Raw genomic sequence first — 22,748 nt, forward strand, 5'->3', positions numbered from 1 at the left:
TAGCGTTTTTCAGGCATGATTTAAAATAAATAAAACATTCTACGCGACATTTAGAATTATATTAAATGGTGTAAATATAGGATTCCTGTTGATATTATGGAACTGTAACTAACGTGACAAAAATTGAAATCCTCGGTTTTGTTGAAAGACGATATTGGATCGAATGTTGTATAGGGTATCTAAATTTGATTCCTACCCTCAATAGCAAAAATAAAAATCGAGTGTTTATATAATACTTGTTACACTGAACCTTACATTCAGTATTTTTTTAAATTTTGGTGTAGCAAAAACTGTTTATTTACCAACAATAAAATTTTTAATAAACAGAACATCACTTTAATCTACCCGACACTAAGTCATTTAATATAGGTGTTCAAAATTTGTTTGGAATAAGAAGATAAACGATGTAAAGGGTTCATAAGCCAAACGGTGTCTGTTTATTTGTTTTTTTTTTCAAGGTTCTTGGACAGTTGGTCACCTTTTAAAGACACTCCTGAATTTCAGTTCAAAAACTTTAACCATCTGTTAAAATGTAGGACTAAATTTCCAAATATCAAACTAATTAGTGCATAATATATTCCATCAAATATATAGCAACGTGCCTTAAACGTGAAACTATCTTTAAAAAACAGGTGGACAAAATTAATAGTATATATTGCTACTGAGTGCTGAAAAAATGTTATATTAAGATGTTTTTTTTTTGTGGGGCATTTATAGCATATACGGGTGCTACTAAACGTAACAACCTTATTCTCTAAAGAATTAATGTTGGCACTAAAGTACGCTAGGACGGTAGGATTTACGATAGCTATGGCGAACCATATAAAACTTGAGTTATTTTAGTTCATATCTGTAAAGGTGTTTGTGTGATATCTGTATAAAGGTTCTTTATTAATGAGGGTAGTCAAATTAATTTAAAACTGATCCCAAACATTAGTGGACATATCAACTTTACACATAAATTACACGCAGATAATTAATGCTTTGAGAATTATTGAATTGTGAATACCGTGGCGACATCTATATTGGATATTGAAACTGTTTGTGCAATTTTAATGTTTTTTTTTTTAATAGTTAACATAACAGTTCATGTTTAAAAATTTCCGATTCGGTAAATCGTTAATATTAACATATTGTTACAGGTTGTATTATTAAGTGCTTTTCAGGTTCGCCACCGCAAGAATTATATATTTCATTCGGATTTACTAAAAAATTTCATTGAGAAGAAAATTGTAACATGATTATATTCTATCTCTTAATGCCGACCAATACATAGATATATTGAAATAACGATAAGTGAAGAGTGTAAGGCACTATTAGGAAAGCATATGAAAAAAAAACGTTAAAAAACCACAAAACATCGTAATATACGAATATCGTTGAATATTCGAAACCATATAACAAAATATAATATTAAATAAAATTGGTCCTCAATGTCTTGAGCCACGATTACTCCACTGCACCCATATTTAAGAATCAATAAGATTATTTAACGAATTACACGTAAAATACAAAATAAACTACCAAACATACGTTCTTAATACGATTTGTCATCATTACCTACATACGGATACATTTGTTTCTAAAATATCAAAGTTTTTATTAAATTTACTGGGATAAGTACTTTAGAATATCGTGTAGTAAAAGTAAATTAGATGTCAGTCTTCCTATTTATGCGACTTCAACGTTATTGTAAGATAAGATACTTATAGTAACTTTTATTATAAATCCTTTAAGTAATTTTGTAAGATGTTTACTTAGCGAGATTTCTTTTCGCAACCAGACATTTCTGCAAAGGAAATACCGATGAGAATTATACTTAAAATCATGCATAAACACAACCCCAAAAATCTTACGTTGTCGCGGATAATACAGTATCTATCACAATTGATAAACTTATTGCGAAATTGAATACCCTATAATATGGAATGTGGAAGTTGATCTACTATTTTTTGAAAATTGCTGTGACTTCCTCAATTGTTCTATTCTTCGTCTCAGGTAGTTTAAAGTAAACGAACGCGTAGAAGAATATAAGTAGTATCGTGAAAGGCAAGAACACTAGATTGTTTAACACGTTGGTCAGAGGAATGAATACGAGACCGACTATGAAGTTAGCGAACCAGTTCACGGCAGCTCCGACACTGACCGCGGCACTTCTCGCACCTTGGCCGAAAAGCTCTGAGAGGATAATCCAAGGAATGGAGCTGGGGCCGACGCCAAAGAATGCTACGTACAACAAAGTAAATATAACAGCAAAAACGCTCATAGTAAAATTATCTTTGTAAGTATAGAATGCAATGGTCATGAGAACGGAAGAAACTGCCATTCCGCCGAGACCGCAGAGTTGCAAAGTGCGCCTTCCAAGACGATCCATAAGAGGAATAGACACTAACGCCATTATAAACAGAATACTGCCAACGCCTATTGTAGCCAGTCGAGCATCTTCAACAGTAAGACCAGCATTCTCGAATATCGTCGACGAGTAATAAAGAACTGCATTAATACCGCCCAACTGTTGGGAGAGGTGCATCACAATGCCAATAATAAGGGGAGTTCGTAGAGACTTGATTCTGAACAAATCTCCAATTGTGAATTTCTCTTCTTGTTTTGCGGCGCGGTCCTCTTCGTTCATTTCGTTTATTTCGTCATCAATATTTCCAGTACCCCGGAGCTTGCCCAGAACTTCTCTTGCTTGTTCTTCGTCTCTTTGTACAAGCAAGAGATACCTCGGAGATTCAGGTGCGAACGGCAACATTACGCACTGAATTGCCGATAGAAATACAGCCAGACCGAGGAGCAGTGGCCAACCGTCGTTACTTCCGAGAATGACGTCGATACCCAAAATCTGAGAACCGACAAGACCGAATGCGACCGCCAATTGATTCACTGTTCCAAACGCACCGCGCAACCTCAAAGGAGCTATCTCCGACACGTATGTAGGCGATGCGGTGGTGGCGAAACCGCAGTTGATCCCGATAAGAAATCTACCCAGAATGAGCATCTCAACAGACGATGCTGCTTTGCTGAAGCCCATAAGAAGGGCACCGATTACACCAAACACCGCGTTGGCAAGCAAAGCAAACTTGCGACCGCGCTTGTCGGCAATCCAACTTGCTAACGGACAACCAATCATACCGCCAACAGCAAAGATGCTGACGATAACACCGAATATTAGATCGGGGGCAACATTGTACTGTTCCCGGATGAAGTTCTCGATGAATTGTTTGGGCGCGTTGATGACTCCTGTGTTGAAGCCGAACTGGAGCATTCCCAGCACTGCAGCTACGACAGCGTATAGTAACGCGCCGGTTGCCCCACCGCTGTCCATGGTCGGCCGTTGTGGTGTGCGCACTGAAAATGGAGAAAAATTCAATTTAAATTTTTTAATTTACATTTTTTATATCTATTAAAGGGAGCGAAAGTAATGTCGTATCTGTCAACATTATTTACAGAAAAACCGATTGATTTTTACGGCTCCCGCATTGAAAATTTGTTTACTAGATAGCAAAAGGTTGTTGACAACGAATGTAAATATATTTTTGATTAGAAATTAAAACTTGTTAAAAATAAAGTCGTGTGAATTTAACTTAAGAAACTGACATTAGTTTCCAGTCTCCCTAATACATGCAAACTGTTTTTAACTACCGCCAATTTATGTTAAGACTATAATATTGCTTTAAAAAACGTGTTATATATTTTACAATATAAATGGGATAAAAAAATAAAATTAATAATAAAATAATGAAAATATTATAACATAAAAATCGACACTGTTCATTTCTTAGTCATTTAGTAGTCATACTCGGAAAAAGTAAGATTCGTCATATTTACATTCGGCTATTTTCATTTATCGACTCATTGTATTGTACAATAATTGATTCATTATTTCAGGGGTAATATTAAGGAACGTATAGTAATAATAATAACGATCACTTGCGCAACGCTTAACTGACGTGCGTTACTTCAATATATGAGAAAGTAAATCTCATTAGCCTAAAAAAAACAGTGATACCAGAACACAGCAATTGCAAGTCTACAGAACAAAACATTTCTACCGTCAATCAAAAACTACATCAAAATACATGTTAATTATTTATTGACGTAAAATATAAACCTATCCTTAAACCAATGATGTCAGAAACAATAGCGTAATAAGAATAAAGCAACAAAAAGTTTTCTAAATATCCAATTATTACATTTTAAAATTAATTATTGCATACTATCTGTCCGTGCAGTGTTTGTATTGCCAGATCTTATGGGCCTATCGAATTCCAAAAAAATAATTAATGTGACATATTGCATAATGATCCCTTTCACAATTTTAAATAAAGAAAAAAATAATAATAAGAGCTGTACTAAATGGGCCCAACTTGCGGCTCGCAAGATGCATGCGGCTTTTTAAGGGATTTTTTGTGTCTCGGGATAAATATAACTGAGTTTACTTTTAATTATTTTTGATTATATTTTAATAAATTGGTATCGTTTCGTAATTTAAATTCACGGTTTGTTCTTTGCAAAGTATTAATACCTCTTTGTATTGCTTTTAAATCTGTATTTATATGCATCTTGCGAAACATTCAATTTTTTTGGTTCGGACTATCAATGTGCTTCGCCACCCGTAAGCTATACATTCACCCTTTTAAAGCTAAAACTTCTATTCGAGAATCGAGTTTTTGCAATAAAAAATTCTTTAAAAATAAATTGAACGAAATGTATAATTAACCATGACAATCCGTAACTGATGTTTAAACCTTAACGAATTCAGTTCACAAAAGAATGTAAAATGGTTCACGTGAACGCATTAATTGTTTGCGTTATAAATGCTGTTAAAAGTTATCGCTTACTGAGATATTTGCATAAAATTAGTAGCTTATAGTGTTATGTTCATAATAAGAATAAACATTTCAATTCTGGAATGGCGACGCCAGGACTGTTCCAGACAGAACAAACATTTGCTTGATCCACGCTGTTTATTCAGTTTTATGTCTTTTCATTATGCATATGTAAATAAATTTCATCAACATACAACTGCGCCAATAAACATTATACGAGCCCAAGGAGACAATATAATAAGTACACAATATAGTAGTAGTACAACATGTAAAATCGTTCAAATTTTTATTTCAATGTAATCGTTATAATTTGTTTCAAAGTATCTAGTACACATTTAAATAAATACAACGTTTCTCATCTATTTAGTATTAATACTCTACACCTTATACAAACCATGCTTATTTAGGTGACACGCATCTTTAAAGATAAAAAAGTCATAACTTAAATATTTATTGTTCATAACTGCCAGAATTGGATATTATAAAGGTGATTGATTACACGATTTAAAGCTTTTACAATAATTTGCAATCATCCTGTATAAAGCAATTACTTTCTGATACGTCATATTGTTATCTATTATAATTACATCAATTATATTTTTTATGTAATCATAGGAATTTCGATTCCACTTTTTCTTACTACATATAACATATATTATATATTATTTTTGAAATCGAAGTTTTGTAAGATATGGTGTACCATTCCTGAATTTGCAGCAAATGAGATATATATTTACGCATTAAAAGTTTTTACACCTCTAGCCAATCATTCAGTGTATATAATGTGAAAGATTACCATTACTATCTTATTACTAGCTTACCTTTAATATCATTAATTTTTTAATTCACATAGTTTTGTGAATCTTTGTTCACAGCATTAACTAATATTAAAACAAACGAACAGATATCAGTGGCGGTTCTTTGCAATATATGTATTTAATGTAATGTAATGTATAAACCCGAACAGGAAGATTTTGCTGACAAACTTCTGCGCCAAAGAAGACACAATTTTTTTTAAACAAATTGTTTGGTTTTTCTGTTCTTATTAAAAATGTGTTACTTGATTTTATACATTAAATGTCTGTGGAATATCTTAAACAGGTTTCTAAATGGCTTAATGGTATCATTAGTTTTATAATTTTAACTTTTATTTAGGAAATACTGTTTAGAAAATAAATGTAATTTAAAAATGAATTTATTTTTGTCTTTATTTTTATGTGTCAATATCATTTTTTTAACAGACCGAACTCAAAATTCATATTCAACTCTTTATTATTCTAGTAAACATTTACACGCACTTTTGTACCGTCGCTTAGAATTCTGTTCTGTTAAAAGCTGGTCAGATATTCAAGAGATACGCTTATTTAATTAAAAGTAAACGAGACTCCAACACAAGTTTCATTTCGATCAAAAGGTTTGCTATCACTTATAGACATTAAAAATTAATTTTCCAAGAAATGAAATAATCAAGTCAATTCAGAATGAAATTTAAAAAAAAATTACTTACAAGAGATCAGTTCTATTACAGTGTTGAGAAGCTACAACTGAGAATAAGATAATTTATCTAACTTAACTGACGATAAAAATACTGATAAAGATTTGAGACGAATGATAAGATACTTTTTACGTTTAGTTACTCAATTTATATATTTAAAAATATGAAGTTTTTCAACAAGAAATTTGTTTTAAAATTAATCAAACACGTTGTCTCTTTCCCACGAAATAAAACTAAACAAAAAAAATTATATTCCTTGTATATTATGAAGCTGTTTTTATTACACAGGTTGATTGGTTAAACCTAGAAATCATTCAATTAATGCATGATAAAGTATACGCTCTCCAAAAATCAACGGTTTCAGAACAAAAAAATAACTTAATGACAATATAGTAGTTAGATAAAAATTTAGTTTTAAAATTCGGGTTACAATAAATAATAATATTAATTGTTATTGACTATCTAACCTTACTAGATATGCATTTCAACGGTAATGTATAATAATTAAAACTAAATAAGTAAAACTGCGTCATTAATCATAATTGAACATAAATAACATTATAGATACAATAAATAATCTAACAATGTATCTGTCATTGTGTCATGGCAGGCTAGATTAAGTACATCTTAAATTACACCCGGGTTTGAAAGATCACCACGAATACTGATCTTATCACACCTGTGTAATGTAGTGGTGGTCAGGTGGGCCTACTCCCACCGCATCTACCAGCACACGATGATCTTTCGGCACCAACAGCAGTCAATTGCACGAGCGATATGCCACGCCCACTACCACTTTAGATGATCAATTCTTTGAACTACGTCAGTTATCCAGGTTCTTTGTAGATCTTCACATTTTTGTCACTTTTTTTCTCTTTCTCATTTACTTATATATTCTATTAATATAGCATAAAAGTATAAACTGCTGTTAGAAAAGTTGGTAAGACTCAATTTTTGACAGAAATATCGTCACCGTGCGCAAAGTAAAATCATAAATCTATTTATGTAGAGAAACAGCAACTATGTATCAGTTTCCATAGGACATCAACAGAATTGAAAATCGTTTTTAGAGAAAAATAGATAAATTTGCGTTATTTAACAACTCTCTATTTCTTATGTCTTACATTTCACCTTCCTAGTTAACTGCATACAATTCCTGGACTCAAACCATGAGAAAAATATATCTTCGATCATATATAATCTTTATCTTTGTCCATCTCACAACTCCGACTACAGTCCATTCTTTTCTTGTCCAAAGCGTCCTAGTGAAATAAACTGCGCAGCGGAATTAAAAAATCAGCAAACCGTTGTACGTTCGAAAAGAAGATTCGAGAACCATTGCCGGAAAAACTGTGATAATTATCAACAAGTTATTTGTGTTGTATAATGTATGTATGTAAATCAACATATTCATTATTAATATTATATTACATGCTGTTATATTAATATTACTTCTTTTTCTATCTCGATGCTTACCTATCAATGCACTATTTTGAGTTTACTGGCCATGCCTATAAGGGATTAATTAATTAATGCAAATTATTATTTACTGGGAATCATTGCCAGTGATCACTTTTATTGTTCATCAAAAGATTGCCAGAAGAGACTAAAATGAACTAAAATGAAACTGAACTCTATAACTCTAACTAATGGCACCCGGCAACTTATATCTTTGAGGGTTCCAAACGTGCCGTGTTTTCACCAGAGCCCACATCAAACACAGTTTTTTTTGTGATCAAGTTTTCAATTGTTATTAGGTACGCAAATACACTATGTGATTTGTGAGCTATAGTTAGCATTATATCACTACATACACATTAGTTTGGTTCTTGAAATAATCAATTCCGATATAATTTGACCTTGTTGATTCGAATGTTATTTGGCGAAAGCAACTGACGCTACTAAGGAAATGAATAATTTATGCGATTGAATACAAGTGATTGGTTAAACATGTAAAAACTTTGTGGTTATAGATATAAAAGCGGATGAATTTATAGTTCATTTGCTGTCCGTTAATGTTTGGTATGCCCTATCTTAAAATTAATGGTTTTAGGAAATTATGACTAACGTAAATATATCCCTGAGTACAAGTTACAAGTGTGTCGCATTTTAATGTAAAAAAAAATTAATGTAGAATATCTTAAAGTGATCACAGGGTGGTTGGAAAAGAGCGTAAAAACTTGAGAGGTTTTTGCTGACTAATGAGCATCCAAATACATTCACCCCCAAAAAGTTTTATAAGTACAACCAATCACGCTGCTCGTTGCAAATAATGTAGTAACTATTACAGCAACCGGCTCATGGCCGCCACTCGAGAACCTTTCGGCTCCAACAGCCCTCGGTTGCACGAGTGATGTGCCCTGCCCATGACCCTTCCGATGAGCTGTGATGATTTTCTGATATCCTCATTTCTGATTCGATCTCGCAACGGAAATTCGAGTATAGTTCCATTACTCTGTTTGACCTTGAGTATTCTAATAAGGTCGACCGTAAGCGACCACTTCTGGAATCCGTAAATTATCATCGACAACACACACTGTTCCAAGGTCTTCGTCTTCAGGCATTGAGGTATTTTGGACGGGAAGATATTTCGGAGCCTAACGCTGCCCTAAGAACTTACCCAGACATTATTAAGATTATAAGTAGATAGGATTATTGCGAGTGTTGTTAGTTTGAATAAGATTACATTTGTTTACACACCCGAAATTCGTTAACCCGTTAACTAATAAAACAGTTGAAGTTAATTGGAAAGGTTAATGGGATTGTACTGTTTACTCTATCCAAATACTTTCTTAATTTATTCACTTTCCGTGACCTTTAAAGGATGTTGAACTCGTATGAATGTCATGTTTGTTCTTTTTTATCATACCTATAAGTGTAATTGTGGCTTCAAAATGAAACAATCCGATGTGTTATATTGAGACAAGTATCCTATATGAACAAAGCGGAATTTCTACTTCTTCAGTGTCATGTTAATAAAAGATGGTAGAAATTAAGAAAAACTTTTGATCATCGAAAAATTGGATGACCAGCAACCACAAGTCCGAAGCCCCATGCACTTGTCCAGTACTACAGTAGCCAAAGACAGGTACAGATAACGTAAAGTGAATTTTTAAAAAAAAAATAAAAGAACACGATCCTCAGTGTAAAGAAGAGATTATGTCCTTTCAAATAGAAGCGTTGATGCGTGCACATTACTAATAGCACGAGCAACAAGTACCAGTAAACTATGTATATATATAAAAAAAAGATTTCTTTCTTTATCGCAATATTCTTTGGTGACGTCATAACCTGAGAACGACTTCACCGATTTCCTTCATATTTTTTTCTAAGTTTCCTAATACTTTGTAGAAGGTTGACTTAAATTAACAAACTCGATTAATACATCGCAAAGAAAATCGCTCAATTTTTGTTAGCTCGATCTTAAAGATCGATGTTTTTCGAATGGGCAAAAGTATATTGCCTATTTCCGTACAAGAAAAGCATTGACATTATTTATTTAAGGAATAGAAAATAAAACTAATAATGTGTATCGAAAGGCATAGCGATGAACACTACATTTTTATATAACCTTTTTTATTTAGTTAGGTTCAATAAACCTAACGAAAATTCAAAGGTAAACCAACAAATCTCTGATCATCCGCACGGCAAACCAAGAAGAGATGGACTTTTGAAATATGGTGCTAACAAAGAATGTTACGCATACCATAAACTGACAGCAAATCTGCTCTCGATCCACGCTATGTATAAATCAGTTTCTTCACCATGTGCTACAAGCGGATACTTGGTTACTTCAGCTACATAGCAAAGCGTCTCATTACGCTGGTTGTCATAGGAAGAGTAGAGGGAAAAAGACCAAGGTAGCCTTCGCCAAGCAGATAGACGAGTGGTGACAGGTCTCACAATAACAAAAGGACTCAGAAATTCCGGTCATAAAGATCTGTGGAGACATCTCGTTGAATTCTCAACCAAGGCTTTCCAGTAAGGACGTTCAATCTTCAGCAATGAAGATAAACGACCAAGAAGGGTCAGTTGGTATCAAATATAAATAATATTTTTCTCTTTAATTAAAAAACTGCATGAATGTTTTTCATAACACTTTCTTTACTCGGAATATTTAACATAAACTCCGCTTTAACTCTGACTTTATGCATAGAAGACTTCGGCACAAATTTTACGTTTCTATATTCAAACTTGTTTATAAATTTTGATGTTATAGATTTCACACATCAAATCCTTTACAAAAAAAAATTAATGTTACTATATAGATAAAAAAAAGTTAATTTCTAGACAGTTCTTAATTAAATACGTATATGCAAAAATCAATAACAATAACCTTCGACAATATATTTTACTCGCATTGTGTTTCATTGTACTTTGTATTAATGTAGTATTGTTTTATGCATCTTTAGGATTATTTCACAGCCTATAAACATTCCATTTTTATGGAAATTTAAAAAGCCAAGGTAAACACATTATCGCTCGATATAACAGCTTGTATAAATTGTGCTAAGGAAATACTTCTATAATGAGAACTATCGTCAATTTTACACACTATATAACTTTATATATAATTTATATGTAGATTATAAACCACGTGTTTATAAGGTTGTAGGTAAATTGCGATAAAACTTCAGTGATACTGCGTATAAATATGCTTTAGTTTTTTCCTGTATCGTCAATTATCTACGTTTAATTTGTTTATATTGCATAACAATATGTACATACATATATGTACATCTACAGAAATTATTGCGTTAATTTACCTTAGAAAATTAACTTTTTTATTTAATAGATTTAGATAATTAATTTCACTGTAAAATAAATAAGGATTTATAAATCGTAAGAAGGGAAAAAATAGTATACTAGAATGATCAGCCCTTTACCGCTGTGAAGAGATAATCATAATAAAAATAAATATCATCATTGCATATGCATATCTAACGGGCGCCATTAAAAACCAATCTGGCGGTCAAAAGAAAGGTAAAGACTAAAGAGGTCCGAAGTTATAAAATTACTCTGAATGATCGTATTCGAGTTACAAATATGACGTCAGCACGATGAGAGACTATACCCGTGTACCCCAATGTAGTGGCGTGTTGGGTAGGTTTGCGATGCGAGGATTGCTTTACCAAGCAATCCTCGCATCAGGACAGGTCTGTATGTCCTGACCACCCACGCTTGTTCGTGGCTAATAAATTTCCATCGGCTTACGAGAAAGAAGGTATTTAAATGTATTGCAATTATAACGTTCAAAAAGAAATAATAATTACGATACCATAGTAGATAAACATTCACTTAAAATAAGCATGTTGACAAGATAATTTAAATCAAGTAGGACAGCCATTAAAATAAAAAAAAATGTAGAGAACAATCTCGTCGCGCTGCGTAGTAAACAAAACCGGTAAATATTATGAATACAATAATAAAACCAATACAATGGGAGCAATAACGACAGTACGGTCTCGCTTAGTGACATTTTATGAATAAATTTAGCAGACTTCAATCGCGACGGTTTTCTTATAGGACCCCATTTTGTATTAGTTCTTTTAAACTATTCTATTCTTATTATTTTATATTACTTATAAATTATAAATTTAAACTGGAAATCGTCATATTCTACTGCATTTATAAAAATAAAACTAAGCTTAACGCTATATTTTTAAATGAACAATTTATAACTAAAGCATATCTTAGTGGCTTACTCGGGCAAAAAAGGCTAATAAGAACTTTTTTTACTTGTTTTGGTCCTTCCGTTGCCTTATTAACAATACAGATTTTTGGGGCTTGAGGGGCCAGAGCGCGTAAGATGCTTAAGCCTAAACCTCATTAACGTAACTTAGCAGAACTCCTTCGGGGACCTTAGCTCGAGTTGTTATATTACATGAATTATTACCGGATTTGAACGCTACTTAGTTCACCTACGCCAACGCTCTGTGAAGTGATCGGATGTTCCCCAGATCTTGGTTTAGGCTAGGTTTCAGAGAAAAGCTAACTTTAACTTGTTTGGTTACTATTGCTAGTCTAACTACTAACAACTGCCACTTCGTAAACAGTTAGCGCTATAAATTGAGGTAAAGTGCTCATCAAATTCATGTATTTGAATGTTAGGTTGTCCAATTTCATGGGGTAAGGCAATCCAGCTAAGGTGATCTAAATTGGCTACTCGTAAGGTACCTATTTGATTCTTGGTTAGGTATATAAATTTCTAATTTAGTTCAATTCATCATCACCAAAACCTAGAGAAAAAATATTCAAGATTGAGTTAATTCTATTAGTATCTTTAAATTTTGATTTTGGTATTATACAAGTATTATTTATTACTACGTAGACTGTTGTATATAGGCTATGATGGTGGAAATTTATGACTAAATATAATGGAAGATTTTTTTTTTTCAATTATCAATTTCTTCATCTGAAACTTTAAGATAATCGATAAAGTTGTAATATCTAATAAACGTAATGTTTCTGACCATCGCTGCCACCGTGAACAGACTATAATTCTGGCGTGAAACGTAACAACCCAAGACAAGACTCTTCCGGGAGCTCTCGAGATTGGTAACAGTAAAGAGATTTAGACTAAGTGCTTTCTTTCCATAGAGGCTGAAAACATCGGTCGTGTATACAGGTTTTTTTTTATAACTGCTTCAAACTGAAGCCTGAAAAATAAGACTGATATATAATCTTGTCATAAATTCTATATTTGACTTCTATATTTCAAAATTATATAAAATATTTTTTGCAATAATAATTTTATAAGATTTATAATATTTAATAATATGCTTTACTAGATAGCTTTACACTCAATATGGCAAAAGGCTTATATCGAATCGACAAGTAAATCATATATTCAAATTTTACTTTATTTATTAATGATATGAACGTAAATTTCAATTCAGTTAACTCTGATCATTCGTAGTCCAATACTAGTTAATTCATCGAAAACTCAAATTAATCTTTGGGAAAGACCTATGTCCAGTAGTGGACATCCCATGGCCTAAAGGTTGCTGATTCTATTATTTCATTCTATAGCTCTACTCGTTGAAAACAAAACTAAACGCTAAATGCGAAGAATTTGCAATGAAGGATGGAAACCCTTTGTGTCTCGGTGTTTAATGTCAAAATAAACATTTTCATACACTGTATATAAATCACTTTATTTACTTAACCCAAATTTATTCATTGATATTCACATAACAACTCCGTTTCTCATAATGTAGTTAACAAACGACTATGCTCTAAGACACTTCTTACTTATTTTCCTATAAAAATACAAAATACTTACTATTTACATTAACACTAATGATCCATTCATAACAATATAAATTCAAATTGCAAACGAATCATTGAACTTAAATTTTCATTAAGAATTTCAAAGGGGATACCAAGGAAAGTAATTACCTTCAATTACACAGGTAACAATAAAAAAAAACACTCGCGACTCTATTTTTACAAGAAACTTGTTGCGTAGCTTCGGCGACAGACCGCAACCGACTGACTTGCATAAACATCACCTTGACTCTTACTGAGAAAATGATAACAAAATGGCGTCAAAATAGTATTATTATAATTGGTGAAAAGAATTTTATTTATCCATTATCGTTAACACGAAATGAAAGTCCAAAAAATAAAGAATTTGCCCTTGAAACTTGAACACAACGGTTTACGATTAATAATGTTTGATTCTGGCAATTTGTGTTGCGACTACAATTCCCCTTTCATCAAACGGAAGGGACCAGATTATGCTTTATTACATCAGTATTTTTTACTTTGTTTTTTAGTTATCTGTTGCGCCTTTACATCTAATGGGGCACTGGGAGCCGCGTTGTTTTTGAAAATTATAAAAGTATATATACATGACTAAGGAGTCAAGGGATTTTTTTGTCTTCCACAGTTTTTTTATCGTCTTACAGGATATACGAGTGCCTCTATACCGATATTGGTAACCATAAACTTGTTTTATATTGTAAGCCTATACGAACAGGATGTTGGTAAACGATATGGCCTCCAGATACCATAGCAGTGTTACATAATACCCGGCATTTGATTTGGCACATCGTAAATATTTACGCAAGCCAAATTATCGGAGCATTATGTGATAAAGACAACGCTCTTCAATACTAAACATACCCAGCCTTTGCCGTGAATGGTATTTTAATAGAAAATCCTACGTAACATCACATCGCTTGAAACATTACATACAGTGTCAATCCGGTTAATTAAATATATACATAAAGCAACCTCAAAGACTCTTTCATCTTAATTCTTCTTCTATTCGGCCGATAGGCGTCCACTGTAAGGCATAGACTTCCCCTATACATAGCCACGATGACCCGTCTTACCTTGCTCGTATCCAGCTACGTTGTGCCTAATCTTAACTATGTCATTGGTCTATCTAGTGGTCACCGCTCGAGAACCTTTTACCTCCAACGGCCATTCGGTTGCACGAGTGGTGTGCCCCGCCCCCTGCCACTTTAGACGAGCAATCCTTAGACCTACTTCTGTAACGTTATTTCTGATTCGTAATAAATTTTTATTAAGCTCCTTAATCGTTCTGGTACATCAAATATAGTAAGCAGCATATTTCCATGACAAATAATTAATAACTCTCTCTGATTATTAGTATATACACTAGATATAGCGAATTTAAATCAGAGTAAAATAATTGTATCTACAATACAAGTTGTCTTAGATCTGTCGTTATCGGTTGATCTTCGTAAGGTATTTTAGGATGAAGTCAATTTAACATAAATACGATCGTCAATTATTAGATTTACTTTCGATTTACTGCTCAGATTGTTTATATATTTTGCAAGTAAAAAAAATCCTTGTTTAACATAGATTTCGAAACTATTAAAGATTGAAAATCATCATTTCAGCCATAAGATGCCAGATGCCTATGCCTCCTCTATTGATTTCGGTTAACACCTACATCCAGCATTTTCCAGATCATTCTGCCACGTACTTGCCCGAAATTGTGACGCAGAAAGACCCTTCATTTAGTCCCTAAAGTGTAGTTTTAGTAAAAAAGTAAGCATAAATGTACCCACCGTCTGTAAAAACTATTAATTCACTTTATTCAACTGATTAATAAGAGATATAAAAGTATGAAAACCAGTAAAAATATGAGTATTCGTTGTTAAATCACTATAACTTTTAAAGTAAATTTGAAATTCATTCATTAACTGTTACGTAAAAGTCATTCAAACATTTTTGTCTCTACCCGCATTTACTAATTCGTATGAAAAAATTTTTAATCATTGATGCCAATCTGTTCCCAATGAAGGAAGATATAGGACCGGATTTGCTCTTAACGAGGTCTTAAAATAAAATTAATGCCGCATTACCAGTAAAATCTATTTTGTTTATAACATATACAAAGAGATTCTAAATAAATTCTAAGTAAATAGTCTCCAAATCACATTTCTTTTATGCAACATAATAATGTATCACTTTATAGGGAAATAGATTTCTTACATTCATTTATATTCTGCAAAGCGAAGTAAAAGAAAAATGTTTACACTGTTTAGTATGGGGACAAAGAAAACCGGTTTTATCAGTATTATAAGTACCGAAACTTATAGAACGTTCAGTCTATTTTATAATGACATTTGCGTTTAGTGTCCACCTTATTTATTTCGTATGCGCGTGCAACATCTTCGCCTCTTGTTTACTTTGAATATGTTTCCAATAAAATAAGTTTCTTTTATCCTTAACTTGACTATAGAATGCAAGTAAGTTGACAGGCCAATTTAAGGTTATACATAAGTTGCCCTTTTCAATTATCAATATAATGAAATTATTTTTTAGGGTTCGGAAATTTAACATGAAAAATCTAGTCATTAAGTGTGAAAAAATCAATGTGGCTAAAACGAGACAGCGTTTCTCTTTACTCAGATAGTTTTACACGACGAAATAGAAGAAATGCTACTTCTTTTCATAACGTAAACAGAATGAACCATGGCATCCAATAGATGGCAATACTTACCATAACCATAACATTGAAAAGATAATTTATGTAGGTGATTAGTTACATGAGCCCCTTAGTGCACACATCGATTAACTCCATAAAACGAAAAGTTGAGAAACGTGATTATGTAATGTATATTGTTTTTTAAAATTCCTCTGCTAATATGAGTTCAAATATATAATGTAGAATAGATAATTGCAGAAATAGCTTTCTTCTAACGGTATATAAAATTAATAAGAAAGAATAGCCAACAAATAATCGTCAGAAATGTTACAGTTTTTATGTGACTGGTGGATTTAATCGATTTGGCAACTGAAAAAAGTAATAAAGTTAAATTTAGTTTTTACATTTTTAAGTTTTTTATTACAGAAAAAGTTAGTTATTATACATTTTTATCACAGCTTTTCCATAAAATGAATGTTGGCAGTTCTGTTATAATATAATTTTTGTAATTAAATCATAGCAGATTTATGTTAGCGGCATTATTCTTTGGGATGATTCAGCAATATTAAAAATAATGTCTTCTTCATCTGCTTTATGCGAGGATTCGTCATTTTGATTTGTTGACAGGTTCTTAAAGCAATCGTGTTTAACAGGAGGAATGAATTTTAGCAGGTCCGTCATGTCTCTCCATTTTTCCCTTGTTACAGTTCTACCTTTAGGATATAATAAAGGCTGACCTAAATTTTTCAAACTTTGCGGTCTACCCACTAAAGATTTTCCTATTAATGGCTTGAAATTCTGTATCTTTATTATAGTCACATTTGAATTGTATGAGATAGGGTTTGGACCTTTCTAAATTTATCCAGCGTATTTTAAGCCAATTTACTGGAAGCCCTGTAATGGTTACTTTTCTGTTAATGATAGACAGTTCTAAAGGTTTTTTTGACAAAAAATCTTGGCGAGCCATTTAGATTAGATGAAATAGCGCTTTCTTTTCATGTTTTGTCTATATGGTATCAATCATCTGGTGAAAAAATGTTTTAATTTTTTTCCGCAATGATTCAATAATGGCAATTGTCATTGTGAAAATAACTATGTCCACTTATCAAAAATTTCATGTCAATTAATTCAGCTTTGATTTCCGTGCTTTGAACAAGTTTCAATAAACTTAAGACGGTTTTAATATTTCTGTTTTGCCCGGTACACGAATCTGAATATGTTATTATTTGTTCGAAGTTTGCAGCAAAGTCTTTATGTTCTTTATCAGACAAGCTGAAATTTCTTGAAACCCACCAGATCCTTCTTTCTCCTTCTTTTTCTGGCCAAACAAACATGTGGCTTATATTCTTATTGAATTCATGACATCCAAAATTAACATATAAATTTTGCTTATAATAAGCTACCGATGTGGTCAACTTGGGAAACGCTAAAGCTTTTTCCAAGTCAAAAGAAAATACGAACAATTTTTCCCATGTTGCCATTCGATCGGCAGCCATTTGACTGCGAGCCCGTTCAGCCTCTTCTAAGTGAGTTTCCTTTTCAATTTGTGCCATATTAATTCTTTCATCGTCTGAAGATTGGTTTTTTATTTGAAAAGCATCACAAGTTTGACACGTATCCTTTGATGGTTGTTTAAAATGTAAGCTAAATTTTGTAGAGAACACATTACAATAATATTTTTGTTTATGTTTAACGTCAAATGTTTCACAGTGTGTTATTTTATAGTTTGTATGGAAAATGTATTTTTACTAATTTCCTAGAAATATTTATGTAGTTTGGCGTGCCTTCCAATGCGATTAAAGAAATGATTCCTCAAGCTTGGGTATTATAAAGAGGTAGTTTTCTCCTAAAACCCAATGAAGCTGGCATTCTTGTGCCAAAAAAAGAGCAAACAGCATTCATCGTTAAAAATGCAGCACAAGTGTCAGCGTGGGTAAGCCTTCCACCGTTGGTGATCTGACGATATAATCAAGGTCGCGGGAAGTCCTGGAAACTGGCAACACAAGACCTGGCACTATGGCAATTTTTGGTGAAGGCATTTGCCTTGCAGGAGGTGTCTTCCGACTGACAAGATGCAATTGTAAACTAATTGCAAAAATAAAAAATTTAAATCACTGGTAACAAATGTTCAATATAATCTCGCACAGAATAAAGACAATCTGTTCTAAACAGACATTGTATATGTATATCTGTGATCCGTTTGTAACCTGATACTGGCATAATAATCCGCCTCCGTTTTGTCGAGGCAAACAACGCCAAGCGCTGTAGTCAATATCATGTTACAGGAGATGACATGCATCTTATAAAAAATAGGTTCTGTTTATCGTGTATCTAAACTTCATGTACTCCCACACGCACATGGGCGGATCGTATCGTATTATTATAATGAATCATGAATTGTGTGATCAAACGTATCTCGGCATCGCCACTGTTAAAGAATCAAATTATAAGGAGAGAACATATTTCATATGAACTTCTAGAAATATCTAAAATCGATAAATCAAAACATAATTAATAAATAGTTTGAAGACACCATCTGGAGACTACATTTACAAACTATAAATATAAGTAAATAGGCTATATAAACTGCATGTGTTATTACACTGAGTGTACTTAAGAACAAAAATTCAAATACATAGGTGAAAGATCGTCCGAGAAGTCAGTGTTTCACTCTTATAACGAAGTCTATCTACATAAATCAATAGATACCGCGTCACCTATCTACATCAGGTAATAGACATCGCGTTAAGGGGCTAAACAACATCATCTACACACAAGACAATAGGTATTGCGTTAAAATGCTTGACGACGTCACCTATCTAGACATGGCAATAAACATCGCGTTAAAGGGCTAGACGATGTCAGCCACATAAAATAATAAACATCGCGTTAAAAAGCTTGACGACGATACCAATTGCATACCGCACTTTGATTATTCGTGAAGTACATGTGTCTATCGTTTATTTACGTTAATTTCTACATCTAATAAAATCACAAAGCAGACTCATTTCAAACACAGTCGAAATCTGCCACAACACCCGTTCTTAGGGGGCGGCCGCCTGCTTCCTAACCACGAACAGCGTTGGCGAACCGAGGTTGAATCCGGATCTATCCTTGGCTCGCCTGTGGTCCACGCCGTCGTTCCAAGCCGTACACACAACATCAACACTACACAGCTCTACTCGGGTAAAGCGGTTTACTACGTGCGAACGTCATCGTACAACTGGAATGCATCTGTCCGGCTTCTGTTTAAGTTCCACACTTTTTCGCGCCGTGAACTCAATAGAAGCTGTGAAATACCCCGGGTTAACAGCATAAATTTCAACCGAAACCAAGCAAGCGATTCCCGCAATGACAAGGATAAACTTAAGACGTCTTTTAAAAGTTATCTGATGAGTATACATAACAAACAGATAAAGATATAATTTGAAATATAAATTATATATAAAAAAATTAAATAGGACTATTTAATTGTAACTACTGCTTGTTTGATTCTAAAAGAATCTTAAATAAATAAAACGAGGAAGATATCTTTAACAAAATAAAACTTAAAATAATACTAACATACAATATATAACATATAAACATAAAATAAACTGAAGTTATAAGTAGATGCAGAAAACAAAAACAGATGTAAACAGATGTGTATTACATTTTTGTAACGAGGCGAGCACGGTGTTTATAGGAGATACAATCCGCCTAAAAATAATACTACACAGGTTTGCATAACAATACCACATTGCCTTGACAGATAACACGATAGTTCTCATTAGTTTACTAATTAACGACAACTAAAGTCGAATGTTCGAACCGAACCGAATGCTTTAACATTTACCTGACATTCAGATAGATATAGGCGAAAAGATTATTTGTGCAGGTCTTTAGTCCACCTAAATATATTTGGAGAATTGTCACAGTGAATCAAAATATACAGGTGAGTTTATTCTTATTTTGAATAGTCCTACCCTACCTTTGAGCATGTTGCAAAACACTCGGTCCGCAAAAAGGTGATATTATGGGTAAGTGTAACTTCTTAGCATTCCTTGTTATCCCCCAAGCGACCTCCGAGTTCATTGTTCAATTGGGACAGGATTTGGGGAGGCTTTTTTGCAATGCATTAGCGTTCATTTTTATCGACCTGTCTCCCTCTCTCTAGTTTCTGTTTGATGTCAACGATGTTAGCCATGCGGTACTGCTTTGTCGGTCACAGATTGCAGCACTTCAATCCGGGAGTTAAAATTTTAATTTCTCCCACTTCCTGAGTATATATTTTCTTCGTGTCCATGTTTCTTATGTTTTTTTTTATTTCCGGCTGCTCCCTTTTCTTTGGCCCCATTTGTGGGGCCTCACGTACTACCTGTCTTATTTTAAGACAGGAACTTATTCTTTCAAATTAATTTTTAAAAATGTGTTTTATTAGCATTCTCTTTCATTCTTCTTCTTTTCATCCATTACAATTTTTTTCTCTTTCCTCACTATCTATCACTCTCATGGCTTGTACTAACATAACATTCATGCATCGCCTACCATCTTTCGCCACAATTTTTTTATTAACCTCTGGTATGTTTGCCTCTGCAACAACCAGTTTGTTAAGATAGAAGTATATTCTTGAGGCCTTACCGAAACACTCAGAGATTATCGGGAGGTTTAATTTGCTATGAATGTCGATATTTTTATGATATGGTTCCGCTTCGATTGCTTTCCATGCGAAGCGATTTTGGGTGACCAAATTTACGCTATCGGTTCATCTCATATAGGACTTAGCTAAGCTGCAGCCACCGACTCGTGGATGCCACTCGAAAGACTTTGGCCCCACAAAACATATCCAAATAATTCGCATATAAATTACGAGCAAATTAGCATCATCTTATAACACAATATTAAACGCTCGAGTTATCATTAAATCGCACAACATTATCTACAGGTGTCTCACGCTTCGGGACCTCGAAGACCTTGTAGACCTTGCCGCAAACACGAACTAAGGAGGCCACGTGCGTTATATACAAAAACATATAGTAACAAACACTTCACACAAACAACTACTAGTTATAAAGTTAATGATATTTATCCCGAAACACTTAAATTTGTTTACGACAAACGTAAATTAGGATTACTTATGACGTTTACAAAAGCAATAGTCATAATCTCTGAGTTGCGTAAATTTGTATTAGAACTGATGAGATTTCAAGTTTTGTTCTATGTGACGTTATCACATAACGATATGCGTTCGAAATCAAATTTCAAGTTAATAATCACACTTATCTATTTGATAGGTAGAAAAAATGATATATCCTATTGATAATATTAGTAGTTCTTCAAAGTACTGGCAGAGCTTTTTCGAATACTACTACTGGGGCTTTAAGGTTCTGGAGTGGCGACCTCGCACCGGCAAACGCAGGGTAAGGTCGTTGGAAGACGCAGGATGTAAGTTCCTTTAAATCCGTCTCATTGGAAATCTATGTGGGAAGCTGTCCAGTAGCGAACACCTGGACTGACGTCTTGATGATAATGATGAATCGTAAAACAAAAACAAATCAAGGATAAATTTATTTAAGACTGTCCAACTCTCAGTTTTTAAATTTTCCATTTACAACGTTAAATCCGCCGGTATTGGTCAATATTTTGTTTACAAAAATAAGAAAGTTATGCGTAAACATTCAACAAAATTGAGACTACAACTGTGGCAGTAATTAATCGTTACATCCGAACGACAACAAACAGCTAATTATGTTTGCACAATCACTTTATTTACTTCAAACCTACAACAGAAGTCATGACGATACTTAAATTTAACATCCGTGTATGGAAAAATATAAAAAAATACATTATCATCAAATAAGCATCTAGAAAATAATTATAACGTAATTTAAACAGGCGTAATAAATTTACATAAACAAACAAAATATGTTATATTTTAGTTTTATAAAGTTACATGTAAGCACTCTTACAATTCCCCTATCGAATATCAAGACGCACGGATTCCCGTCGTCCATTCACCATTGAAATCCCTTCAACAAGCGCTAAGAATTGCTACTACGTTTATAGTGCAAAACAGCCAAGGAATAGAACAGCCTACCGGCGTCGCTACGGCGGCGTTCGCGATAGCTATAATCTGGGAGTCTTCAAGTCAAAAGTGAATAGGCAACTTCAAGGTAAGCATATGCCATCGTAGATCACGTTATAGCTTAACATCAGGCGCGACAAATGATTAGCCTATAAAGAAAAGCTAATAGAAGTTACTGTACCAAACTAGACCACAAAACTAAGGTGAACAAGTAGTTTGACCTAGTGGATGAAATAACTAGAAATAAATTCATAGTCAATTTGTACGCGGTGGTGTTAGATACGAATGTTATAATAGCGAAATTTCTCTACAATTTGCCGCGCATTATTTAGAACTCTGAAATTTTTTTATCTGTTCAAGCATTTTTAGTTGATCCAAATATGTGGAACTTGGTTTTTAACGTCTTTTCATTATTGACATATACACACTAAAAATGATTAGATT

The 22,748-nt window shown here is 33.2% G+C and overlaps 1 protein-coding gene across 5 annotated transcripts in view; it reads right to left on the bottom strand.

Moving 5' to 3' along the window:
* Positions 1-269: 269 nt before the first annotated feature.
* The window catches only part of LOC137924497 (glucose transporter type 1-like), a 41,896-nt gene continuing 19,417 nt past the window's right edge, over positions 270-22,748 (bottom strand). For 3 of the 5 annotated variants that reach the window (XM_068767900.1, XM_068767885.1, XM_068767892.1), the window contains exon 2: positions 270-3,351. In XM_068767900.1, the coding sequence (XP_068624001.1) occupies positions 1,946-3,328 (1,383 nt within the window). In that variant the 5' untranslated portion in view covers positions 3,329-3,351 and the 3' untranslated portion in view covers positions 270-1,945. Of the gene's footprint in view, positions 3,352-6,339; positions 6,365-13,728; positions 13,800-22,748 lie in introns of those variants that run through there. The other 2 variants (XM_068767911.1, XM_068767906.1) reach the window with 2 other exon arrangements.

Source organism: Battus philenor, unplaced genomic scaffold (genome assembly GCF_028537555.1).
Source record: "Battus philenor isolate CCGP_79_NKW_IND1 unplaced genomic scaffold, ilBatPhil1.0.hap1 SCAF_10, whole genome shotgun sequence".
Taxonomy (NCBI): Eukaryota; Metazoa; Arthropoda; class Insecta; order Lepidoptera; family Papilionidae; genus Battus; species Battus philenor.